Source organism: Diabrotica virgifera, chromosome 5 (genome assembly GCF_917563875.1).
Source record: "Diabrotica virgifera virgifera chromosome 5, PGI_DIABVI_V3a".
Classification (NCBI taxonomy): Eukaryota; Metazoa; Arthropoda; class Insecta; order Coleoptera; family Chrysomelidae; genus Diabrotica; species Diabrotica virgifera.
Window position 1 is genome coordinate 263,923,073 of NC_065447.1, and position 27,938 is coordinate 263,951,010.

General features: G+C 31.7%; 3 protein-coding genes across 3 annotated transcripts in view; 1 reads left to right on the forward strand and 2 right to left on the reverse strand.

The window, feature by feature from the left end:
- The window catches only part of LOC114329934 (palmitoyltransferase Hip14), a 68,965-nt gene extending 46,199 nt beyond the window's left edge, over positions 1 to 22,766 (reverse strand). Inside the window, exon 1 of the mRNA XM_050651884.1 lies at positions 21,763 to 22,766. The gene's annotated coding sequence lies outside the window, so the exon portion shown is untranslated. The remainder of the gene's footprint in view (positions 1 to 21,762) is intronic.
- On the forward strand, positions 2,742 to 19,286 carry LOC114329939 (juvenile hormone acid O-methyltransferase-like). Its single transcript, XM_028279227.2, has 3 exons — positions 2,742 to 3,163; positions 14,779 to 15,053; positions 16,440 to 19,286. The coding sequence occupies exons 1-3, from the start codon at positions 2,802 to 2,804 to the stop codon at positions 16,637 to 16,639; spliced, it is 837 nt and encodes a 278-aa protein (XP_028135028.2). The 5' UTR covers positions 2,742 to 2,801; the 3' UTR covers positions 16,640 to 19,286.
- Positions 22,767 to 23,161: 395 nt separating the features above from the next.
- Positions 23,162 to 26,435, reverse strand: LOC114329947 (gastrula zinc finger protein XlCGF57.1-like). Its single transcript, XM_028279235.2, has 2 exons — positions 25,869 to 26,435; positions 23,162 to 24,682 (listed from the first exon to the last, which is right to left on the reverse strand). The coding sequence occupies exons 1-2, from the start codon at positions 26,404 to 26,406 to the stop codon at positions 23,499 to 23,501; spliced, it is 1,722 nt and encodes a 573-aa protein (XP_028135036.2). The 5' UTR covers positions 26,407 to 26,435; the 3' UTR covers positions 23,162 to 23,498.
- Positions 26,436 to 27,938: the final 1,503 nt, after the last annotated feature.

Consider the following 27,938-nt stretch of genomic DNA (forward strand, 5'->3'; position numbering starts at 1 on the left):
TTGCACATGAAGAGGCTGTTAAAAAATTGCTGTATTTGCTGCAATTGTTGCATTTGGAACAACATATTTGTGCGAACAAGGCTTTTCCACTCTAGTGAACATAAAAACGAAGAAAAGAAATCGATTAAACGCCGAAGACTGTATTCACATCGCTCTTACATCAAAAAGTCCCAATTTTGAAGCAATTGTATCGAACATGAAACAACATCATTTCTCCAAAACGTGAAGGAAGAATGTTTTCAATTATTCTTTTTTTTTTCTAATTTTTTCATTCTAAATTTTTGTTTGTACCACCATTATTATTATTATAATTTGTTACAGTACCCCAAATTGTCAACCCCCAATTGTACCCCAATGGGTTTCAATTTGTTATTATACTTATATTACTATTATTACCGTTATGTATTACTAGGTATAGTTCGTCCGCTATAACTTTTCTCATGCGTCACGATTCATTTTCAAACAAATTAAGTCAAAACATAAAGTGAAACGAACGTCAATGTGTATATACATTTTGTATACTGTATACTATAATATACTACACACATCGGTGTACGTTTCACTTTATGTTTTGATTTAATTTGTTTGAAAATGAATCGTGACTCGATTTCGTTTTTTTTTGCTCTTCGCCATGGGGTAATATCAACTTACACAAAAATATTTTGGGGTAATGATTAAAAAAGTTCCCCGACCGCTGCTATACAGCAATGTACTAAAGAACCCGACAGAAATCTTGAACAAGCCGGTCAAAAGCATAAATATATTCTTTATACTTACATCACAAGTTATTTGCAAATTTGGTAATCTTTGATGTATTTATTGAAAGTACTGAGGAAAACTGAACCAGAATTAAAAATATATTAAAGAGCGTTCAAGAATCAAAATTAAATGTAGTAGAAATAAGAAAAAAAAGGGTGGATGACAGAAGAAATACTATGACTCATGTGCCAAATATAGACTCCATGAGCTGCTTTTATTTTACAAGGATGTCCAAGGTAATATTTAACAGAGACCTAAAATTGGCATTGAAGATCCGCCTAATTCGCTGCTACGTGTTCTCGGTCTTACTTTATGATGTCAAGTCCTGGAATGTGAATAAAATCTATCTAAATCGCAGACTTATTTCGGAATGTGGTACTATAGAAGAATTTTAAAAGTCTGTTGGGTGGAGAAGATTCGAAACTAAACAATACTAAAACGTCTCAGCAAGATAACTGAGATTATAAAAAACATCAAGAAGAGAAAGCTGGAGTATTTCGGACATGTAATAAGAGGTCATAAAGGTTGCTACAAAATATTATACAAGGGAAAATAGCAGGCAAACGCAGTCAAGGACGAAGAAGAACCTCATGGTTGAAGAACTTGCGAGATTCAAAAAGGAATACATAACAAGGAGTGAAAAATTACACCTAAAGGTAGAAAGGCTTAGGACTAAGTAAATAAGTAAAGTATGAAGAAATAATACTTTTGTCAAGCCTAAGCTCTTTTTTTTTAATTTTTAAATTAACTTTTCGAATTTTAATTAATTTAACAAATTTCTTAAAAACAATTATTGAAAGAAACCTAAGAAAGATAATTTTTAATACTAAGTAAACAAATTTATTATTATAAATGGGAAATAAGCCACCATTAACCTTAAAAATGATTTTATTAACGTTTCGACTTCCACTTCGGACGTCGTTGTCAAAATACAAAATATTACATAAGAAATTAAACAAAAATGTTGTTGCCTAGTAAAAAAATCTTATAATACTTTAATTTAATCTGACTCATTCATATCACCAATTCAGACATATTATATTATACATTTTAAAGTAGAAGACTTTAAAATGATATTGCCAATATTTATTAGTTGCGGTCCTGGGACGACTTTATTGAAAGATGGTTCATTCGTTATATTCATACATGAAATCAACGTTAACTCAAGAATATCCGTCACAAAAAAATCATAGCATGTGATCTGTCTTTGAAAAGACAACCACATGCAATGGTGACAGTAAAATTCTCTTGTTAATGATTCCATAGTAAATCACGGGGAAAACCCAGGAAGAAACCAAATTCCCATTTTATATTAAACTTGAGAGCAAACTGAATGTAAGACCAAGTACATACTTACAATGTCGGGATAGTATCATGAGGTTTTTTCTTGTGATTTACTGTGGAATCACTAACACGAGAATTTTACTGTCACCATTGCATATGCTTGTCTTTTTAAAGACAGATCACATGCTATGATTTTTTATAACGAATATTCTTGAGTTAAAGTTGATATCATGTAATCGAATGAACTATATTACAATAAAGTCGTCCCAGGAACGCAACTCAGGATAAATATTGGCAATATCATATTAAAGTCTTCTTTAACATGTATAATATATGTTTGAATTGCCGATATGAATGAGCCATATTAAATTAAATTAATTTTTTTACTAAGCAACATTTTTGTTTAATTTATTAATATTTTGTATTTTGACAATGACGTCCGAAGTGGAAGTCGAAACGTTAATAAAATTATTTTTTCAAGTTAAATGTTGGCTTATTTCCCAGTTAGAATAGTTAATTATAGCCCTGATTATCTCCCATTTCTTCAGTGAATGACTTTCCACCAACACCCTGTATCAAATTCAAACACAATAATTTGTATAATGGTAATAATAAAAATATAAGTGGGGACCAAGCTGCGTTAGAGGATCACTGTATTCCAAAATGTTGCACGCCCCTCTATGTCTTTATAAATGTAAAAACCGAGAGAGTGGGCCTTTCAGAGTTGCCATCTAGGCCGTACCGTCCAAAATTTCGAAATGGACCTACCTCAGTTATACGCCAAATACAACGAACTCCAAAAAACTGATAATATGTTCGTTTTGGATAATTTTTTGGACGTTTCGCAATGGCAAATGGAAGAAGAAACTGCTTTCGATATCGGCTGTGGAGATGGGAAATTTTTAATTGAACATCTCGTTCCAAAACTGCCGAATTTTGGAAAATTCGTGGCTTGCGACTGTTCTGAGAAAATGATAGAGTTTGCTAGAAAAAAGTACTATATGCCGAGGGTTGATTTTGTCAAATTTGATGTTAGTTCGGACGAAATACCTGAAGAATTTGAGAATAGCTTTAATCATATTTATTCATTCTATGCGCTGCATTGGGTCAGGAAGCAAAGGTAAGCCAAATTTTAATTTTAGTTTAAAGGCGTAAGCGCAAAATTTCGGCACCAATGCTTTTTAAATGCATTCATTTTTATTCGAATCCTGAGAAAACTAATAAGTATTTTTGAAAAATTTAAACGCAGAATGAAATATTACGTTATTACCGAGGACCGAAACTCCCTGAAAACTTCTATATTGTTCATTTTAATAAGTTACAGGGGTGAAAAAAAAAAGGGAAAATTTAGTGTGATATTTAATTATTATTTTAAATATCTCATTCAAAAGAAACTTTTTGTTTATTCTAAGGGACATTCGACCCTCGGTAATAATCTAGTAATCTAGTCTTTCATTTTGCGTTTAAATTTGTCAAAAATATTTATTAGGTAGTTTTCTCAGGATTCGAAAAAAATGAATACATTTAAAAGGCAATGGTGCCGAAATTTTGCGCCTACTCCCTTTATTCGCCTCTAATATATCTTATTTTATGCTTTACTTTGTTTGATGTTTTTATGAATATCAAATATGTTATATATGTATTATGATAAAATATTTCACTATTTTCTTATTTTGATATTTTATATTATACTTTACTTCTGTTAGATTTAAGCATTATACACGGTGTTTCCAAAGTAATCGGAAATATTTTTGTAAAAAACTTATCATTCAATATCAAGTTCCTATATAGGTAGGTACATTATTGATATACAGGGGATTAAAAGTTTTAAATTTATTAGAAATCAAAAAGATGTATTTTTTTAAATTTGATAAACAGTATACTCGGGATAAACTATAAACTCGAGATTATAACAAATCCAGGTATCTGATTTTTTTAGTGATTATAGACCTACAAAGAAAATCTATACGTTCTCTACAAATATATTTTGTCGTATTTTTTACTTATTAACAATTTAGTGTAAAAAATACCCTTTTTCTACAACCGTGTTAAAAATGCAATTTTTAGCACTCCATACGAGCGTTAAAAATGCTACTTTAAGGCACTAGTGCTTTAAAATGTTTAAGGCACTGCAGTTCGTATTGACCGTATAGGCAATTTTGATGTAATGTCAAAAAAATATAAAAATGGAATGTCAGTCAAGTTCAAGTAAAACTTTTTGTAGATATTGTCCTGTAATTACGTTTGTAGAAAAAATATTGTATGATATGCGTGTTAAAAAGTACGTTTTTAAGGCACTCATGTGAATTGCAGAATTCGCTATCGCTCATTCTGCAAACTTTCACATGCGTGCCTTAAACGTGTACTTTTAATACTAGACCTGTAATTAATACTAATCTGTAAAAATATTAGTACATTTGGACGTTGAGAGGTGACTACAATTTTTTTGCAGAAATTGCTTGAAAATAACTCAAATAATAATATTTGAATTATCCTCCCTCTCAAAAAGGTCCGGAACATTGTTTAAATAATCAAAATGTCAAAAATGAAGGAAAAATTCGATTTTTTTCTTCGTTTTTTGGTTATAACTTTAAAAGTATTCATTTACGAGAAAAGTTGTACTGACATAAAAGTGGCGTAATTAAATTTCCTACAACATAGAATTAGGTAAAAATTTTTAAAAATAGTCACCCTTGTTGCAAAATAGCACTAATTGCAAAAAAACCATAAAAAAAACAAGTATTCGCATTTTACGTTTTTCAACCATTTATGGTACACATAGGACCTTCATATTTCACCCAGAAAAACTTTATGATACAGTAAAACAGTACTGTAAATTTCATTAAGATCGGTTTAATAGATTTTGCAATCCAGCTTTCGCAAAAAAAATTCATTTTTTCAAAATGTTATAGGACTGAAAATAAAGCAGATACCAAGACGATTTTTTTTTGCGTATAAAAGTGTACTGTACCTTTCATTCGCAATTTGCAAAATTAAAATCGATTAACTACCACGGCGTCAGGAATTTTTTAAATAAACATTAATTATTGGTGCTACGCGAAGGACAGCGGATAGTTTGCTCTGATTGGGCATTCCAATGACCTTTGATAATGATTGATACATTTTAATTTTTATTACATTTCGATATAAATAAACAAATTTGTTTATTGCAAAATAAAAACACATACTCTATCTTTTGAAATAACACTTTTTTAGCAAAAACTTTCTTTGTTCGTATATTTTAACTTAGAGAATAAAAGTTTATTATTTTTAAACATATGCAATTGTTTAAACAATATTTCACAAACAATAATAAACCTAGTTTGATTTTTGTGGAATTAAAATATTAAAATACAACAAATAGTAAGAAAATAATATATTAGATAAATATTGGAAGAAATTTTGGTGGAAATCAACTTGTGTGAATCGAACACCGCTGTCCTACGCGTAGCACCAAAAATTAATGTTTATTTAAAAAATTTCCCGACGCCGTGGTAATTAATCGATTTTAATTTTGCAAATTGCAAATGAAAGGTACAGTACCCTTCTATAAGCAAAAAAAAATGCAACTTGCTATCTGCTTAATTTTAAGTCCTGCAACATTAAAAAAAATGAATTTTTTTTGCGAAAGCTGGATTGCAAAATTTATTTTGCAAAATCTATTAAACCGATTTTAATGAAATTTACAGTGTTGTTTTACTATATCATAAAGTTTTTCTGGGTAAAATATGAAGGTCCTAAGTGTAGTATAAATGGTTGAAAAACGTAAAATGCGAATACTTGATTTTGTATGGTTTTTTTCGCAATTATTGCTATTTTGCAACAAGGGTGACTATTTTTTAAATTTTTAACCAATTCTGTATTGTAGGAAATTTAATTACGCAACTTTTATGTCAGTACAACTTTTCTCAAAAGTGAATAGTTTTAAGGTTATAATCAAAAAACCAATACAAAAATCGAATTTTTCCTTCATATTTTGACATTTTGATTATTTAAACAATGTTCCGGACCATTTTGAGTGGGAGGATAACTCAAATATTATTATTTGAGATATTTTCAAGCAATTTCTGCAAAAAAATTGAGTCACCTCTCAACGTCCATCTCAAAACAGATGCGCCCTGGACTACACTTATATCCTAAATATATATTTTTCGATGTTTTGCTTACCACTAAAAAGTTTAATATTTGAGGTAAAATTACAAAACTTTATCTTTTAAGACATAGAAAACTTTAAAGTGGCGATATTGCAAAAAGTTGTGAAAGTTTTAATCATTATCTTCAACAGCTTTTTCTTCCATCCATCGTCGGATGTATAAGGTGTGTCCATTCATTTATGTTTGTTGTTTTTTGCATCCATTCTTCTTTACGTGCCATCTCCACGACGAAGGTTGGCAATCATCATTGCTATTCTAATTTTTGACACAACAGCCCGAAAGAGTTCAGTTGAGCTGCAACCAAACCATTCTCTGAGGTTTCTCAGCCAGGACATTTTTCTTCTATCTATGCTGCGCCTTCCTTGAATCTTTCCCTGCATTATATTAAATTTAGGAATTCATATTTGTCAAGAACGTGTTATAAGACCCAGATATTGTAGTTTTCTTGTTTTGATAGAATCCGGTATCTCCCTGCTGTTCTCTATTCTTCTTAGTACTGCTTCATTGGTTATTCTGTCTGTCCAGGAAATTCTCAGCATTCTTCGATATGTACACATTTGAAATGCTTCCAATCTAATAAGACATTGTTTATTAAGAGTCCATGTCTCCACACCAAACAAAAGAACAGAAAATACATAACACTTTAGTACTCGTTTTCTAAGATTTAGGCTGAGGTCTCTACTACATAATAATATCCATCCATGGGTGACCAGCAATTCGCTTGATGTCATCAGTCCATCTAGTTTGATGCCTGCCTTCTCTTATTTCCTCTTGTTCGCCTTTCAACAATTCGCTTCATCCAACCGTTGTCTTCCATTTTTCCTGTGTCCTGCCTAGTTCCATTTTTAGCGTTCCTTCCCGTTCAGAGCTGAGCTTAATGTTGAGCATTCTTCGTTCTATAGCGCTCTGAGTTAGGTACTTGAAGTTGGTGGACTATATTGTTGTTAAAACCCATGTTGCCGTTCCATATGTCAGAACTGGCAATATGTACTGATCGAAAGATTTTGCTTTTTAAAGTATTTGGTAAGTTTAATTTAAATACTATAAAAAATCTTACAAATGTTGCTCTTTAGTAAGGAACATCTTCTATCAGCCTTCAGGTTAAGCTGTGATAGTTCGATTTTTGTTCCAAGTATATATAGGTACGACTCAACTTTTTCTATATTATTATTGTGCAGAGTTATATTATCAGTTATTTTTATAGATTCGTCTGTTAGATATTTAGTTTTTGCTAGATTTATTTTTAATACTATTTATTTCGGCTTTTGTATTTAGGATTAACAGCATTTTCTACAATTCCTTTTTTTGTCTTGTGCTATTAACGCAGCATCATCAACAAATGTCAGATGGTTCAAGTTTTCGCCGTCTATCGTCACTCCTCTATTTGCCCATTCTAAAGTTCGAAACATAAGTTCTAGAGCTATAGTGAATAACTTGGGTAAAATATCCTTGTCTAATCCCTCTCTGTATTTTTATTTTTTCCGTTTTTTGTTCAATTTTTTTACTTGCTGTTGCATTTTCAGATTCAGAATATCATTATGATTTTTCCATAGCAGTCATCAACTCTATTGTTGCTTAAGGCATTAAGGATTGCTCAAATTTATATTTTATTATGTACCTTTCAAGCATTTGTCTAATAGTAAATATTTAATCAACAGTCAATCTTCCAGGCCTGAAACCACACTGGTAGTCACCAACTATTTCTTCGGCCTATGATAGTAATCATTTTAGTAATACCAAAGCCAATATTTTGTACGTAGTATCGATTAGTGAAATTCCTCTACAGTTGATACATGCTTTCATTTTTTCTTTCTTCTGTATTGGTACAATAATACTAGATACCGCACCATTATTTCGGCATTATTTCTTGTTGACAAGCATTTTCTATTAATTTATGTATTTTACTTATGAGTTCATGACCGCCTTTTTCAATTAACTCGGCATCAATATTGTCCAAACCAGGGGATTTATCGTTCTTTAAGTGTTTTTATGGCATGCCTAATTTCTTCTAGGCTTGGTGGGGGTATTTCTAATTCGACCATTTAAAATTAATTTTTTTTCATGCTTTCTATCACTTTCATTAATTTCATTGTTTTCTTCAATGAAATTTGGAATATACAGGATTCCTTCAAAATAATCCATCTTTTTATTATTTTATTTTCGGTAATAAGCATTTTTCAATTTTTGTCTCTCACGAAATTGGGTGTTCTTATATAAGAGCCTCTCTTATGTTGTCTTATCTTTATGTAGAATGTGTCTTTTTTTTGTAATGTATTTTTTATTGTGTCTATGTTCTCCTTTTATCCTTTCAATTTGTTGTTGTAGATATTGTCTCCTTTTTTTCCTTAGTGTTCTTCTAGCTGCGGTTCTCTCTCAGATGATCAATTCTCCTTTTATTTGTTTCTTTTAGGGTTGTCGAACGTTTTTTTCTTTTTGTTTTCTTCTTTCTTCCGACAGTTTTCTCTGCTGCTTCTGAAACAGTTCTTTTTATGGAGTGCCATTGCTGATCACAACTTCATTTTCATTTATTTCCAAAACGTGAAACCTATATCTTATTTCTAGTTGGTATCCATATATTCTTTCAGCTTCGTTACATTCCACTTTGAGCAATATTAAAAAGGTAGCTGCATCTTCTAAATTAATGTTTTTCAACTAATACTAAAAGAAAAAAAGTTGAAAAATAGGTATTTCCATTGACTTCCCGTTTTTAATACAATATTATACTACAAAAAGTTTGAGCGGTAAAGGTTTGGAGACCCCTCCAAACATCTAGAAAAAATATTTTCACTACTTCGTCGGTTTTATTTCTTGTGGTTTGCTAACACATAATATAAATTTTAGTAACTTGTACTAAACTGTAACTTTTGTGGCTCCACTTTTGCATATCATTATCATGGCATCTACATTCCTAGTGGAGTTATTGTCGCCCTCTTTGGGCTCTTCTGATTTATTTGTCGCGGGGAATCAGTTCGTAGGTACCTATTAACATTTTGGTTTTACAATTGGTTCTAGGACTTGGCATTTTCTACAATAATTCTCCATTCATTCCCGTTCTTGCTTATGGTCACCTATTCTCTAACTCCCATCTTCTTAAGGTCCTCAACTATCTGGTTATCCCATCTGGTTTTGGGTGTCCCTCGTTGTCTGCCTGATACTGGTTTCCATTTGGTAATTTTCTTGATACTTGCTTCTGGATTTCTTCTTTCTATTGTCCCATCCATCATCCATCCCAGAAGTCTCTGTGCCTTGATAAATCTGACGATGTCTTCTCATTTCAAAAATTCTCTTACTTCGTAGTTAACCAGTTTTCTAGATTCATTATTATGGTAGGGGAGCCCAAGCGGGGATTTTTGCAGTTACTCGAGCGCGTCAGATTATCATATAGGGAGAAACCTGGTACCCTGCAGATGTACCTCTACCATATATTGGATCTTAACACAGGGGAGTTCGTTAAGGGGGGCCCGAAAAAAGAAATCTATCTTTAAAAAAACTCGAAATTGTCAGATTAAGATAAGATAAGTTAAGTAGATGCAAAAGAGTATATATTTCAAAAATCTGACGATTTGAGCCGGCCGTAAGGAAATGGACGAGTCCCAAAGTTTCAGAAGGAAAAAGCGAATATTTCGCGAAATAAATGACAGATCGAAAAACTAAAAAATATGTGCTCAATATTTTTTAACTATCTATCGAATGATACTAAACACGACTTCCCACGGAGAGGGGTGGGGGGTAAATTTAATATTTTAATTACGAATCCCGCGATATTTCGCGAAATGAACATCAGATCGAAAAACTGTAAAATAAACTTATTCAATATTTTTGAAAAATCTATCGAATGGCACCAAACACGACCCCTACGGAGGTGGAGTGGGGGGTTACTTTAAAATCTTAAATAAGAGCCCTCATTTTTTATTGCAGATTTGGATTCCTTACGTAAAAATAAGTAACTTTTATTCGAAACATTTTTTCGAATTATGGATAGATGGCGTTATAATCGAAAAAAACGGTTGTTGGAAATGGAAAATTAAATTAAAAAATGGCAAGCGCCCACTAAAATGGAAAACTTTACTTAACTTTTTTTGGTTTTAGGACCTACTCTTCACAAACCAATAGGTCCCCAAAGCGCTCGAGTGACTGCACATTTAGCATATTTTGCTCCCCTACCATTACTTAAGTTTAGAGGGTCTGCTATTCTCCAATTTTTTTTCTTTCTAGGTAGGATCTCCTAGGATCCTCATCCTCATTTCTTCATCTTTCTGGATCAGATACATTACTTTAGCACCATATGTGATTACTTACTTTTGTGTATATAGGCCAGGGTAATAAGACAAAAATATACCCTGTTCGTGACACTTCAGCAGCCAGGGTACTGAAGCGTTTTTTCGACAAGTAATATCTATAGGAACAAATTGTAACTATTTCCTGCGTAGGATCTGGCGGCCATTTTTATTTATAAACAATTAACTGTCAAAAAATGGCATTTCCCCCTTTTTTTTCAAATCAACGGAAAACAGTGAAACCTATAATTTTTTTAGTACAAATATCTTCGAGATTATGGAAAAAGCTTTAAAATGACGTACTACTAAGTTTGATATACTCATTTATTGTTAATATAATTGCGAAAAAAGGTCGGAATTGCAAGGAAAAATATTTTCTTAATAGCTTTGTAAAAATTAGTGTACAGCTTTGAAATTTTTGTCAAATGAGGGTTCTTTGGTGCTTATGTGATAAAAATTTGAAAGCTATTCATTCAATTGTTTAAATTTTATTCAAATTGTTTATCCCAGAGAGCATTTTTTTGCAATAACATAAGTCAGAAAAAAATGACCTTAGAACCATTCCACAGGTGTCAAATGGAAGAGCATGAGCTACATTGTCAACATGGTTTAAAAAAGTGAATAAAAAATGCATTTATTAGTAATAAATAATTATGCAAAAGTATCGTCAGTTTTTCTTTATAAACTTGTTGAATAACTTTTTCCAAAAAAATTTACTTTTTTACCCTGTTTTAAGTGCACAACTACCAAGTAATGTTATCTATATCATAATTGATAAAAAATTGTAATAAATATGTATAATTTCTTATATAACAAAATAAAAAGTTTATAAGGAAAGATTTACGATACTTTTGCATAATTATTTATTACTAATAAATGCATTTTTTATTCATTTTTTTTAAGTTGAAAATATAGCTCATGCTCTTTCATTTGACACTTGTGGAATGGTTCTAACGTCATTTTCTTCTGACTTATGTTATTGCAAAAAAAATGCTCTCTGGGATAAACAATTTGAATAAAATTTAAACAATTGAATGAATCGCTTTGAAATTTTTATCACATATTAAGCACCAAATAACCCTTATTTGACAAAAATTTCAAAGCTGTACACTAATTTCTACAACAGTTATTGCGAAAATAATTTTTTTGCAATTCCGACCTTTTTTCGCAATTATATTAACAATAAATGAGTATATCAAACTTTGTAATACGTGATTTTAAAGCATTTTCCATAATTTCGAAGATATTTGTACTAAAAAAAAACCATAAGTTTCCCTGTTTTCCATTGATTTGAAAAAAAGTGAAAAATGCCTTTTTTGACACTTAATTGTTTATAAATAAAAATGGCCGCCAGATCCTACGCAGGAAATAGTTACAATTTGCTCTTATAGGTATTACCTGTCGAAAAAACGCTTCAGTACCCTGGCTGTTCAAGTGTCATGAAAAAAACCATATTACCCTGGACTTATAAGTAAGTTAAATCAAATCGACTTTTTTCATCCCGAAATTTTCATACCTAAAAATCGTGGTATAATTTGTGACTAATCTTTTTGTGACACCCCGTATAATGCATATTAAAATATAATAAAATTTATATAAACACGTGTTCATTTTTTATACGTAAGTGTTTTTAATCCAATTAACAAGTTGTCTTTATTTATGCACTACTTTAATTATATACATATGTATCCATGGTCCAAAATTATGAATAATGCACATAGGTCAATGAAGGCATCTCCTAGATGCAATGACAAAACGAGTTAAAACTGAATTAGAATTTAGAAGGAATGCTAGACAAATTTTTTAGTTTTACGACTCGTTTAAAAAGTATAAAGAAAAATTTAATTAAATTGGTTATGATTACATGGCTGCTTGGTTATAATTAGTTGAAAAATTGTAAAATGAAAATGAAATTTAAATGAAAAATTGTTATTATTTTTAATTGAATTTACGCTATTTATTTTATTTTCAAAACCTCTTGAATAATATCTTCTAAATAACAGTTAAATGACAATGGAGCGAGAATACAACCTTGCCATATCCCTCTTTTAATTTTGATGTTCTCCGATTGTGTGTTATCTATTTTAAAGTAGCGTTTAGACGCCGCGATAAATGCGAGAAATTTGTTGTGACGATAAACTGATTGATTTTTTTAAAGCTTGTTTAAACAACTCGATCGTTAAAATCAATTGCTCTCATTTATCGCAGCGTATAAACCAGCTACAAATCGCTGCGATGTACCGTTTACACACGACGATAAATTGAAACAACTCGATCGTTACGATAAATTGCTCGCATTTATCGCAGCGGCGTCTAAACGCTGCCTCATGTGCGCTGTCTAGTTATAATATAGTTTTCTATTATTCTCACATCTCGCTTTTCTATTTGCTTTGGTCACAAAAAAGCGAATATTTCGAGAAATGAACGTCAGATCGAAAAACTGAAAAATACGTGTTCAATATTTTCAAAAATCTATCGAATGATACCAAACACGACTCCCCACGGAGAGGGATGGGGGGTAACTTTAAAATTTTATATAGGAACCCGACGATATTTCGCGAAATGAACATCAGATCGAAAAACTGAAAAATACGTGTTCAATGACAATATGCGTTGTAAGTCTATCGAATGACATCAAACATGACCACCGGCGATGGTGGGGTTGGGGGTTACTTTAAAATCTTAAATAGGAGCCCCATTTTTATTGCAGATTTGGATTCCCTTCGTAAAAATAAGTAACTTTTATTCGAGACATTTTTTTCGAATTATGGATAGATGGCGCTATAATCGGAAAAAACAGTTGTTGGAAATGAAAAATTAAATTAAAAATGGAAAGTCCCCACTAAAATGGAAAGAGTGATTCCATGTCAAATCACTCAATTTTGGATCAAAAAACTTTTGGATCTCCGATTTGTCTGAAAATTGGTATATAGCATCTGCGGGATGTAGAAATATACCATTTAACGTCGAATTGTCTTCTTCTTCTTTTTTTTTTCTCAAAACGTTATTTTAAGCGATTTCACAGTGATTTGGTATTTATTTAAACAAATTTGCATATCTATCGTAAAGTATCAATGGAAAACATAATATTTTAATAGAAGGGACTCGAAAATGTCATATGACATTATAACAAGTTATTTTGATTCAAAACAAGTTTTTGATCAAATTTTATAGTGTAGAAAACGTTAAAATACCGTTTTTTGCATTTTCCTCCATTCCCAAAATACATCATAATCGATTTGGCTGAAAATTTGAGCACAGATAGCCAAAACATAGGACTTTAAGTGGTTAGAAGGATCGAATTATATTACAATACCAAAAAAATTACATGCAATATTAGAATAAAAAATATAGGCGTCTACTGTAAGTACAATTAACTCGGAAAATATCGACCTCACGACAAAAATTGTTAAAAAGAAATTGTAATAATTGTAAATACGATTTATTTGGAAGAATTTCAGTTCCTACTATTTTGGTCGAAAAGTTAAAAATGGCGGAGATATTGAGCAAAAACAGTTCTCCTTTAAAATCAAGATGGCGGCTAACGTAACGGAGGAATTCATTCGCGATTTTAAACTTAGGCTACTATTGACCACCCTAAAGATTAGAAAAATAAAATTTTGGGCAGCTCGACATGCAAGGTCAAATGCTATTCCGACTGGACTAATATACTTTTGAGTCTGATATTATTGCATGTAACTTTTTTGGTATTGTAATATAATTCAAATCCTTCTATCCGCTTAAAGTCTTATGTTTTGGCTATATGTAGGCAAATTTTCAGCCAAATCGATTATGATGTATTTTGGGAATTGAGGAAAATGTAGAAAACGGTATTTAAACGTTTTCTACACTATAAAATTTGATCAAAAACTTGTTTTGAATCAAAATAACTTGTTATAATGCCATATAATGACATTTTTGAGTCCCTTCTATTAAGATATTATTATTTTCTATTGATAATTTACAATAGAAAATGCAAATTTGTTTAAATAAATACCAAATCACTGTAAAATCGCATAATATAACATTTGAGAAAAAAAGAAGAAGACTTTTTGACCTTAAATATCTTATTTTTACGTCCCGCAGAAGCTATACACCAAGTTTCAGAAAAATCGGAGATCCAAAATTTTTTGCCTGAATGATTTGACATGGAATGTACCGAAAACTTAACTTTTTTCATTTCAAAAATTTTCATAACCCAATATGTCCCCATAACGCTCGCGTAACTGCAAATTTATCATACCTGCCTCCCCTACTACTACTTTTGTTCTTTTATTAAATCTAATATTTTTTTCGTTTTTTAGGAAGGCATTTAAAAATATATTTAACATGTTAAAACCAGGTGGAGATATTCTCTTGTGTTTTATTGCAAAATCCACTATATACGATATATACGAAAGTTTGTCGAAATACCAACAGTGGCAGCAGTACTCAGTTAAAGAATACATATCACCCTACCATCATCTCCAGGATCCTGAAAGTCACCTGGAAAAACTTTTAAAAAAGATTGGATTTGAAATCAAAGTTTGCAAACTAGTCCGAAGGTCCTTCTTGTTTCCTAATATGGAGGTGTTTACAAGTAAGTATTTTCTTATATATAATGCTAACGCAGTTCTCTTAGGCCGAAAGCTTGACAATTGTTCTCCATTCTTTAGGGTCCTTAGTTTTTCTTCTCCAATTTCTAACACCGTTCTCTTTAAGGTCCTTTTCTGCTTCAGCTACATCTAACTATCTCTATCTTGGTCGATCTACTCTTCTTTTGTGATCCATCTCTGTATTTACTAATATTTTTCGTATCCCATATGACCCATATGCGCGCCAATGGCGAATATAAAATTCTTAAATATATGTCAAAAAATGCGCAATAACTACCTCTTAAAACCCACCAAATTTCATTTGCATATCTCAGCCGGTTTTAGAGCAATAAATAAATCGTCAGTTTCTAAGAAAAATTTTAACACCCCTGTCTCGGAAACGAAGCATTTGCGGACATACGTTTATAAAGAAAACTGTCATTATTTTTTCATGCAGAATTACCCCTTAAAGTTTTCCATACTTACATATTTAAAAACACCCTATATTGATGAAAAACTTGGCTAGTTGTTAAAGTACCTAACTTTTTATTATCCAACATAAGCGAATGAATCAAAAAACTGATTATATTAAGAAAACACGGGGCTACAGCTGAGTTTCAATTTCAGTATTTTATAGATGCTAGAATATTCCACAGTGTGATGCGAAATTTGAGAAAAAAACAGAGTTTAATTGGTAGTTGATAAACCCGGTATACAATGACAATTTACCTGTCTAGCAACAATATTATTACAGCGATACATATTGTTAAAGAACAAAGCTATAACATAGGTATTAAAAAAATCATTTAAATCGGATAACAGGTTTAGGAAATTCGATACATCAAAAATTGCCCATTTTTAAAGTGGTGGTGCGTTAATTTCTTGGAGAAGTGTATTTTATTTATGGTATCCAGCAAGGCTATTCAGCTATACTTTGAGCAGTCGTGCCTATTTCCTTTTTTGTATCTTCTTCTTCTTCTTCAAGTGCCATCTTCGTTCCGAAGGTTGCTGACCGAAACAATTCGTTGTTGCTACAGCTATACCATTCCCGTAGATTCTTTAGCCAGGAGTTTCGTCTTCTTCCTATGGACCTTTTTCCTGCTATCTTCCCCTGCATAATTATTCGAAGCAGTTCATATCTTTCGCCTCTTGTAATGTGTCCCAAGTATTGCAGTTTTCGTTTTCGTATACCAGTTTTTTATATATACCGCTTTTTTGTATACCAGTATTAAAAGTGTTATCTATCTAAAATATATCTTCCTATATGTAGGCATTTCTTCTCTCTCCTATATAATTTTTATGAGCTCATGTCCAGTTTCTCCTAATTTTTCTCCTCCATATTTATTAAGTTATACCTATAACATATGAATTGAATTGTTTAATCTTTTCAGACACAATAACAGCCGTAAACCCCATCATTCCAAAACTGCCGCCAGATGAAGTGAAAACATACTTGCAAGATTTCATGGCCGAAGTCAAAAGCCACAAAAAAGTCATTTTTGAAAATTTAAATAATAACAACGACAATGACACGGTTAGAGAATTTCACAAAATTTTCGTAGTCGTTGCCAAAAAACCTTTAGATGTCTAATAAAAATGTAAAAAATTATGGTAGGCAATATTCATCGTAGTTAGTTAATATACCAACATAAAAACTTAAAAATTACTTAAATAACAAAAATCTTTTAAGAACTTAAAATATTTAGAGTTACTTAATAAAGATCCATAAAGTCAAGTGATACTGCATTGTTTATACATTAATGATAAACATTTTTTCTCAAAATCCAAAAATAATCAAAACACAGCTTTATCACTTGCATCTTAACCTACAGGTACCTGCTAAAACTGTTAATATCTTTAAATATTGAAGTTTTAACTAATATACTAACTCTAATTTATGACTATGTATTTGATTGTAGTTTTAGTTAAGTAGATTTTATATTGTAAATTTAACTTCTAAATATCCCAGTTTTGCCGGTCAAATAAATATCTCGATTTAACAGAATAAACAAAAAATCAATAATTCTTCAGAAAAAGTTTTAGCAATTTAAAAAGATCTCGAAAGTACTTCTCCACCACATCTCAAAGCTGGCAAGTCTTTTTTACTGAAAGGATAGAGAATACTCATAATACGCTAGTCCTAATTTCTATTCTTTGTCTTTCATTGCGTAATACTGCTTTCATATTTTTGAAACTGCTTCTGGACATCTCAATGCGTTGTTTTTTTTAATGCCGCGGTCCCATTATTCATTTAGCACACATTTCCAATAATTGTATCTGAGTACTTTCTCTAAAGTTTTTTCTTAAATGTAGGTTGTTTCGTCTTTAATTTTGTTCTTACTATTAATCATAATTTTTTGTGTGTATTCAGAGCCATGTCATACCTCTCGCAGCCCTGTGTAGTGCGATCAACCAAAATTTACAGCTCTTCTGTGCTGTATACAATGAGAATTGTATTGTCGTCATATCTAAGATTATTCACTAGTTTTCCACTTGAGAAAGGCACTTTGCCGAAACAGCTGTAGAAATAACATAGTTGTAATAAATTTTGTGGAAGTATAGAAAAACAAACGTTTTTCATTGTTTTATTGTGAGATACGATATTTTTGCTATTTTATATGCTAAATAATAATTTTAAGAAGATAGTATCTATCATATATAGACAATATAGTACCAAGGGACTAGTAAAAACCAAATGAGAAAGCACTAAAACGTACAAAAAAATGACAAATCCATGGGACCGGATGAAATACCTACAGAACATAGAATCACATTGATATGCTAGTAGAATTATTCCACGAAATTTATTATACCGGGGAAAACTCAAAAAACCCTTTGCAATGAAATGTGAAGAATATAGAATGATTAACTTGATGGGCCGTGTTTTAAAAGTCTTCTTATGCGAGTGATACATGAACATGTCTTCAAAAAACTAAACGATAGAATAATAGGAAACCAACTGTGATTTAGAAAAGGCTTTGGCACTAGAGAGGCATTATTTAATATACAAACACTCATAAAACGGTATCGAGATGCCAACTGTGACATATTCATGTGTCTATGTATGACTTTCAGAAAACCTTCGACAAAAAAACAACACAGAAGGATTACAATCATATTACGGAACACAGAAATAGATGATCAGGATGTGAGAATGATTGCAAAATTTATACCGATATCAGAAAGCCGCATAATACGAGTAGACCAACAAAAATTTAAAGAGATACTCGTCTATAAAAAGAGGAGTACGACAAGGATGTTTACTATTCCCTCTACTTTTTAATATGTGCTCAGAAGAGATGTTTAAAGCGGAACTAGAAGATATCAACGAAGGCATATGAATTAACGGAAAACTAGTGAATAATCTTAGATATGACGACAATACAATACTTTGCCGAAACAGCTGTAGTAATAACATAGTTGTAATAAATTTTGTGGAAGTATAGAAAAACAAACGTTTTTCATTTTTTTATTGTGAGATAAAATGAACTTCCATCAAGTAACGGTCGAATCCATCAAAAATATCGTAGCAACAACATTTTACTTAAGGGAAATGGCGCAAAATCTTGTCTGTCAATATTTTCAATGTGTTTTAAATGAATTCATTTTTTTTCGAATTTTGAGAAAACTAATATGTATTTTTGAAAAATATAAACGCAGAATGAAAGATTCCGTTATTACCGAGGGCTGAAAGTCCTTTAGAATAAATAAAAAGTTTTTTTAAATGAAATATTTGCAATTAAAAGTCTCACTAAATTTACTCTTTTATTTTCCCCCCTGTAACTTATTAAAATAAACATTATAGAAGTTTTCAGGCACTTTCGACCCTCAGTAATAATGTAATCTTTCATTCTGCGTTTAAATTTTTTAAACATGTTTATTAGTTTTCTCAGGATTCGCAAAAAATTAATACATTTAAACACATTAAACATGTTGACAGGCGACATTTTGCGGCTATGCCCTTAAAGTAAGAATGTTTTATAAATGTATAAGAAATAGACACAACCCTGAAGAGTTACTGATATTTTTTTTAATTATGTATAAAGAATAAATGTTATGTAATGTAGAGTAAATAATAGATAATAATCAAAATTAAAATTTAATTAAAAAATATCTACAAACTATACAGCATACGAGATATTATTTATGAGTTGCATTTTAGCAAGTTTTATATAAATTTTTCTTAGAAATAAACAATTATTTTTGAAAATAGATTAATTTTATTTAAAAGTTTAGTTTTTTATAAATAATCATTTTGTTGTAAAACGAAACAAGAGCCATCTTTTATTTATTTGTTAGGTTCTCATCAGAAATAGTATGGTATAACTAGACCCAAACCCAGACATCCAAAATGAAAGATATCCTCCAACACCAAATTGTTCTATATGGTCCACATAATGTTCAGAAAAAGTCACACCATTTTGAGCGTCGGGTTTGGGTGGGAGAGGGGGGAGAAATCGGTAAATTCGTAGTTTTTTACGTTTTTCGTCAATATTTCTAAAACTATGCGGTTTAGCATGAACAACCTTCTATACAAAAATATTCTACATTAAATTTGAAATAAAAAAGGCCCGATGCATAATCCTTCTAAAATGAACGGTTCCAAAGTTACGGAGGCAGTATAGTATAATTGGGCCAAAAAAGGCCTATCCTAAATATCCAAAGTAAAAGCGTTGATTGATAAATACTGACCCCTCTATAATTTATCAATCAACGGTAAAAGTTTTCCTTCAACATCAAATTGTTCTATATGGTCTACATATTGTTCAGTAAAAAGTTACACCATTTTGAGCGTCCGGTTTGGGGGGGATATGAGGGAGAAGTCGGCAGATTAGTAGTTTTTTTATGTTTTTCGTCAATATTTCCAAAACTATGCTTTAGCATAAACAATGTTTTATACAAAAATGTTCTACATAAAATTTAAAACAAAAAGGTCCTATACATAATTCTTATAAAATGAACGGTGCTAGAGTTACGGTGGGTGAACAGAGGAGGTTTTCGATACTTTTTATATTTTTTGGGCTATATTATTACTGATAAAAGAAATTTTCTTTAACAGGATTGTGTTTTGTAAATAAAATTTGCTATTTGAATGGCCGATGGTATGTTAGTGATAAGCCCTCGAATAAACGTCAACCTCACCATCCAAAATCATCATCAATTGCCCAAAAAATATAAAAAGTATCGAAAACCTCCTCTTTTCACCCACCGTAACTCTGGAACCGTTGATTTTATAACAATTATGTACCAATAGGACTTTTTTGTTTTAAATTTTATGTAGAACATTTTTGTATAGAACATTGTTTACGCTAAAGCATACTTTTAGAAATATTGACGAAAAACGTAAAAAAACTACTAATTTACCGACTTCTCCCCCCCCACCCAAACCGGACGCCCAAAATGATGTAACTTTTTACTGAACAATATGTGGACGATATAGAACAATTTAGTGTTAGAGGAAAACTTTTACTTTGGATGTCTGGGTTAGACCTTTTTTTGGACCGATTATACTATACTACCTCCGTAACTTTGGAACCGTTCATTTTAGAAGGATTATGCATAGGGCCTTTTTTATTTCAAATTTAATGTAGAACATTTTTGTATAGAAGGTAGTTCATACTAAACCGCATAGTTTAAGAAATATTGACGAAAAACGTAAAAAACTACGAATTTACCGATTTCTCCCCCCTCTCCCCACCAAACCCGACGCTCAAAATGGTGTGGCATTTTTCTGAACATTATGTGGACCATATAAAACCATTTGGTGTTGGAATTTAACTTTCACTTTGGATGTCTGGGTTATGACATCTTTTGGATCAATTGTATCATACTAAAAGTGCGAATTTCAGGACTTAATTACCGATAACCGATATAACTTAATTAACCTATGAAATGCCAATAGTGTCAAAACTTCATAAATAATAGTGTCCAAATTTCTTAACAGTGGAGTGAACTTGCCTGCGATTGGACCAATTACAAACAAGCATCACGGCGCGGTAAATTTGAATTACTCCCCCTGGTTTAAAAACAGAGCATAGCTAACAGGTAATTTTTGGGATTTTGTAGCAAAAGATTGATTATTCTCAAAAATGTTCTACAGTTGAAATTTTGGCGAGAGCGCTTTGACAGTATAAATTTTGGCGAATGCGAAAGTCAAGTAAAAAAATATTAGACAGTCAAAGTTTTTCAACCTATCTAATAAAAATATATATTTAAAAATATTTGTAAAAGATATTTAATTGAAAAACTTATTGGACCATTTTCCTGGTAACACCTCCATGGCTTCTAAATATTGCAAACCAGATGGATGCTGCAAAGAAGACAAGAGGGAATTGTAAAATTTGCAATTCACAACCCCGTCTGCACAGCGTGGTAAATTCCAACGGAAAATGGACCTAGTTACTCGATATGTGTAATACTTAGAGCATAGAAAATTTTTTACCCTCACAGAGAGAGAAAAAATTTTCCATCCTCTAAGGTGTAATACTAGATAATAGAAAATAAAAGAGTCAATAAGCAAACCTCTCTGATGATGCCTCTAATAAAAGGTGAAATCGTCAATAATTAGAGTGCTGGTTTGCACTCTCTGAACTAAGTGAAAATCAAGACAGTTTTGGCTACGCATTGCAACTAAATAAAAATGGTATACATTTTTATAAAAATATTGTTAATTTATCAGATAGATTTGTTAAATTAGAAAAAATTAGCACTTACCATCATAAATAATATCCATTGTCAACAATTAATCCGTATAAATTAAGGAATACTTTGATTTCGTGTGATTGAAATGATGTAGGGAAATCATCAATGTAGGTAGACCCAGAAACAGGTGGATTAATAAAGTGGAGGAAGACACAAGTTAGGGTGAGGGACTGGAAAAGAAAAGCAGAAAACACAAGTCAATAGAGAAATATTTTCATCAGGTTCTTCAGAGTGATTGAATTTTATATATACTTAAGTTTGAGTTTTGTTTAAAATAATTATAGATAGTTAATCTTATGAATAATGTATTTTATAAAAATTACTTAGGACTTAACAACCGGACGAAGCCAACTCATATAGACCTCTGTGTTTACCAGATTGCGTAGGAAAATTCTATGAAGGTCTTATAAAGAATGTCTTGATGAAGAACTTGAAGTTCTGGGAAAAATTTCAGATAGACAGTACGGTTTAAGAAAAGCCACATCGGCTATAGATGCGGTGAAGAAGATTTCTGAAACTGTAAAAAGATCGGAAAAAAGATAAGCCAGTCTTGTGATGTTTCAACTCTGCAAATTGGCATCACATAGAAGTGGCAGGAGTGTCCGACTACATCATAAATATCATTAATAAATATCTGACAAACAGATATTTAAATGTAGCAATTAATACACACATGAAACTCTCATCAGGAGAACCACAAGGGTCCATTTTGGGACCTACTCTATGGAATGTACTGTACAACAGAGTATTAGAAATAGACTATGGGCAAACTAACATACTAAATGGGGATATTGAAGATAAGGTGACAAGTCGTTACAGAAAAGTCGACAGGTGGATGATAGAGAATGACCTAGAGTTGGCAAGTAGCAAAAGTAATAGTAGTAGTACTAAAGGAACCAAGACAGAAACCAACTTTGAGTTTTGATTTAAATGGTAGTATTATAGAACCGAGTAACTGCGCTAAATATCTGGGTATACACCTTGACTCAGGTTTGAGATACACGAAACACCTTATAAATGTACCTCAGAAGGCTAAACAGAGAATCGCTGCTATGACAAAGATTATGTTAAATATAGGCGAACCGAGTACCTATAAAAGAAAAATATATCTTCAGGTAGTACAATCCATCCTCCTACATGGAGCACCTGTATGGCTTGAAGCGTTGAGATACAAAAAATATGAGGAAATATTAACGAGAACGCAAAGAAAACCCCTCCTCGCTGATTCGCTCGGCTTCATGGGTGTCTGAATTGAACAAGCGGACTGAATTCCACACACTAGGGTAGAGGGCAGCACACTAGGTTCTTGGGGTGCTGCAGTCTACTCTAACGGTCTTATGAAGATTTCCTCCACCCACTAATAAAAAAAAGACCTTAACGACCTGTTATGCGTGTCAATAAAACAATAAAATATTTAAGGTATCGTCTTTAGTCTTACTAAGTTTGTATAATTAATAAAGCAACTATACATAAATAAACATATTTAGCAAATAAATTAGAACAGTTCAAAAACCACAGTCGACCTCCACATATTGCAATTAATATAGAACTGCTTTATGTGAAGGGGGCATCTTACATAAGATGCCAATGATCTATAGGCTACTCTATAATCAGAACTGTCATCTGCAAAGGACAGAACATAACAATGTCTTCCCTTTGCAATGTTTAACTTAAATATACCATCTCAAACAGAGGTTTAACAATTTTAGACCATGCCTTCCCACATCGATTTTAATGTCAAATCAATTCTAAGTACCTGGAGGTTTTCCTTCACAAATATGCTTATGTAAAGATCTCTTGTGATGAAAACCTTTAAGACACACATCACAATGAAACGGCTTCTCTCCTGGATGATTTACATAATGCTCACGCAGTCCTCTTTCTGATGAGAATGTTTCAGTACACACACCACATCCAAACGGACTTTGCCCATGGCCTCCTAGATGTCGAACATACGCTGCCCTTTTGGTAAACCTTTTCGCACAGAGTTCACACTCATAGATTTTCGATTCAACATGTACAGACATGTGTAAATTCAGTTCTCTCTGTGTAACAAATTTCTGTTCGCATTTGTGACATTTGAATGGATTTTCGCCATGCTCAGTCAATAGATGTCTTTGTAGTCTGATTTTGTATAGGAATGATGCACTGCAGAATTCACAGTTGTTTTGAGCTTTCTCATGTGTTTTTAGATGTTTCAGTAATTTCTGTCGTTCTAGAAATCTCTGTCCACAAATATCGCACTTGTGAGGCTTCTCCCCAGCATGATTCATCAGGTGCAGTCTTAGGGCGCCTTTAGATGTAAATTTTTTTTCTATTATACAAATATGACACTTAAATTCGTGTTCTCCTGAGTGCAACCTCATATGGGATTCTAGCGTTACTTTTCTAGTGTACTCCTTTGAGCAAAGGTGACATTTAAACTTGATTCCTTCATGTACTATTATATGTCTCAATAGACTACTCTTTTGATAAAAACCTTTGGAGCAGATATCACAAGTGAATTGTTTACCGAACTTATGGTATACCATGTGAGACTTATACTGACAAGATAAAGCAAATTCTCTAAAACATATTTCGCATTTATATGGTTTTAATACGCTATGCAGTGCTGCTAGATGCCTTTTCAACGTAGATTTAACACTATACTGTTTAAAGCATAACTTGCATTCATAAGGCTTACTGTAATGTATTTTAAAATGATCTGCCAAATTTCTTTTGGAATCGAATTGTAGGGGACAAATTTTACAAGGAAAAATTGATTCATTTGATGTAGTTAAATTAGGTCGTCCCTTAACTTTATAATTTCTGTGGTGCATTATATACTGAACTAGTGTTTTGAATATTTTTCCACAAAAATGACAAATAGCATAACGGTTTTTTCCAAAATGAGACATCAAATGACGTTTTCTTCTGGATGGGACTAAAAAACCTGCAAAAAAAATTAGTGTTATAAAAATCAGTCTAAAGGGGTTACTAGAATTGTAAAACTGACATTATTAAAGGCAAAAGTTAAATTATTTGTTACAAGACAATGCATAAAACATATTATAGTTTTCAATTCATCATCATCTAGCCATTATTGTCCACTGCTGAACATAGGCCTGAAATGAAGTCTCCAAGGTAAAGGTCACTCATCTTCGATTCCTAACATACTCAGTCAAGCAGCGCTTAAATCTTACAGATCTTGTATCCACCAGATCATAAGATTGACTAAAGTCATTTCCCAGTATCTGAATCCTGTTAATTGGAGAGAATTTGCCATAGTTTGTGTGATAGTGTTTTATAGAAAACACAGGCATGTGTTTTCTATCTAAAGTTGATAAGACTTAATAAATCAGAACAGTATGTGGTATGGTCAAGTAGTTTATAGAGAACAATTAAATCACATTTAGTTATTAATTAGTTTATTAATTCAAAACTAGAAATATACACAACAGTTATGACACTTGTATAGAGGAACAACTTCTTAGATGGGAAAGAAAAATTTTAAGGAAAATATATGAACCTATACAGGAGAATAGTGTATAAGAATAAACCACGAAATAGAGTGTTTAATCGACCGGCTATCATAAAAGAAATATGAAGTAAACGACTGAGTTGGTTGGGGCATGTAGAACAGATGAATGATAAGAGAAATACAAAAAAAGTACTCAGAAAAGAATTAAACGGGAAGAGACTGAGAGGTAGGCCTAGAAATAGATGGATTGGTGGTATTAACCAGGATTTGAAAGACCTAGGAATACGAGAATGGGAAAAACAAGCAAGGGAAAGGAAAACAGGGTCAACTATAGTCAAGCAAGCAAAACACACATAACGCAGAAAAGATCTTCTCAAAAAAGAAACAAGAAAGTAATATTTTGGATAAATATAACATTTAGAACTTTTGAGGTGTTATGTGTGCGGCTGGCCTCCACACCATGTAAAACTTTAGAGCCTAGAAACCCCAACGGGTGACCATGGCCCTCCATGGGCTATCAGTGATCACTGATGATGATGATTTATAATCTATTGAACAATCTAAATGTCTTTTTTTACAGAATTTGGCTTGCCCATAAAATAAATAAATAATAAGTAAATAAACACATATTATTCAAACAATTTTTAAAAACACTTACTTTTTTGACAAATTGGGCATGGAAATTTCTTTTTCTTAAAAACAGTACCTGGACGTTTAACAAATTTTGATGGAGACCTCTGCTCAGTTTGACAATTCGAAGGTATTTCATCAAGATATTCATAATTAGTAACTTCAACTTTTATTGAGGGTAAATCACATTCTTCATTCAAGCTTGGTAAATTATATTCTTCATTCAGATTTGTTGAATCAATGTCTTCATTTAATGGTTCAGTTTTAACTGTAGTACAATCAACTTCGGCTTCTTCCATTTGTATATTTGCTAAATCAGTCGTACTAACAAAGTACTCATCAGCTCTAACTTTTACAATTTCATTTGGAATATCCTGAGCTGTAGAATCTACATTTGGCTCACTTTTTATATTTGTTAATAAAAATGCAGGTGCAAGATTTACCATTTCGAATGGATAATCCGGTGTTTCCTCTTTAATATTATTTAGAGACATATTGAAGGAATCTTGAGAAATATTAGTCTTTTCTTCAGAAAAAGCATCAAACGGTTCTTCCTTTACCTCCATCTTGTTTACATTTCAAAATAATATAACCCTATTCTTTTATTTTTGACAAATACTTTGACTTTTCATCACAGAACACAACATTTCACAAAAACTTTCTGTCAAATTATATTTAATCGGTATTGCCATCTATCGTGAGATTATCTAAGTTGAGTAGTAACATTCTACGTTGTAGCTTCTTTGCGATAGATGCCGCCAAATAAAAAGTTTATTTTTAATAACATTTTTTAAACGTTAAATAAGTAATTTTTTATTTAAAATGAGTCATTATCTTATCAACGATCAACGAAAACTTTTCGTTTATAAATTTGCAAAAGTCTGTATGTTATTGCGTTGCCGCTCCTGCAATACTCAGATCAGATTTATCGATGGATTCTTATGTAGTTTTTTCTTCTAAATCCAAATCTGAAAACGGCATTTCGATATTTCTAACCGTCTTCGAGATAATCGACCTCAAAGTTTAAAATGTGACGTCACAATCCGGTTATCTCCTACAGACGCACTAAACGTCAGCTCAAATGGTTGATTAGGAAGTAGGCTACTTTTTTTTTAAATCTCGATTTGCCAAGCATACGTTATTTACATTTGAGTTTGACACTTCGTGAATGTCAAACTAAATTTTAAATTAAGTATTAGCAAATACTATGGAAAGTATATATATATATATATATATATATATATAAGTCCATAGTATTTGGTATTAGGCATAGAGAAATAACAACAATGTTGTTATTTCTCTATGGTATTAGGTAATAAAACATCAATGACATTTGATAGTGAATTTAATTATTATATAAAATAAATAAGATGTTCGAAAATACAATTTGAGTATAAATATTTTAAAAGCAATAATTTATTACCAGTTTTAAAAAGGTTTATACCAGTATAAATACGGCCTCCCCTTTATGATAAATGGACTGTTCCATTTGCTATAAAATTAAAATATTATCTAGTCGTTCCCTACATGCCCCGCTCACTCTAATAAAAAACATGTAATCGTATTTATTTTCCTTCCATTTAGTCAGAGGCGCTGATGTCGGCCTTGTGATTGGTGGAACATGACTTTTGACAAATCCTGCGCTATCTGTGAATCTGTGTTCGTGTTCGTTCGTTCGTTGTCGTTCACTTATTTTATATGGTCGGTTATGTGAATGTGTTTTGTGTCACCATAAAAAGCTGATATTCAGTCGTGTTTTTTAAAGGTAAGTTTTTCTGATTGTAGGTACTGTTTATCCAACAGTTTTAAAATACACATTTTATTTCACGTTTTGTTGTTAGGTCTAATGGCTCCGTTCAGCTGTTGTGTGCAGACGGTGGAAAAATTCGACAAGTAAACATTTATTTAATCCAAATTACTCATATTTCTATGTAAAATGTCACATTATTGTTTAAATAAATAAGTAAGAAACAAAAGTTGTTTGTGTTTTACCTTTATTGTCCACTTAAATAAATAAACTATTAAATATTGGAAGTACCGTATTGAGGCTATGATGTACCTAGCATGGAGGCTAGATTATGCCACTCTTCCTATCCAA

What these genes read in the sequence shown, in the direction of transcription:
- LOC114329939 (XM_028279227.2), top strand. Translation starts at nt 2,802, where the DNA reads ATGGACCTACCTCAGTTATACGCCAAATACAACGAACTCCAAAAAACT. An exon ending in CATTGGGTCAGGAAGCAAAG is followed by an intron (nt 3,164 to 14,778) that starts GTAAGCCAAATT and finishes TTCGTTTTTTAG; the next exon opens with GAAGGCATTTAAAAATATAT. An exon ending in TAATATGGAGGTGTTTACAA is followed by an intron (nt 15,054 to 16,439) that starts GTAAGTATTTTC and finishes TAATCTTTTCAG; the next exon opens with ACACAATAACAGCCGTAAAC.
- LOC114329947 (XM_028279235.2), bottom strand. Translation starts at nt 26,406, where the DNA reads ATGGAGGTAAAGGAAGAACCGTTTGATGCTTTTTCTGAAGAAAAGACT. An exon ending in ATGCCCAATTTGTCAAAAAA is followed by an intron (nt 24,683 to 25,868) that starts GTAAGTGTTTTT and finishes TTTTTTTTGCAG; the next exon opens with GTTTTTTAGTCCCATCCAGA.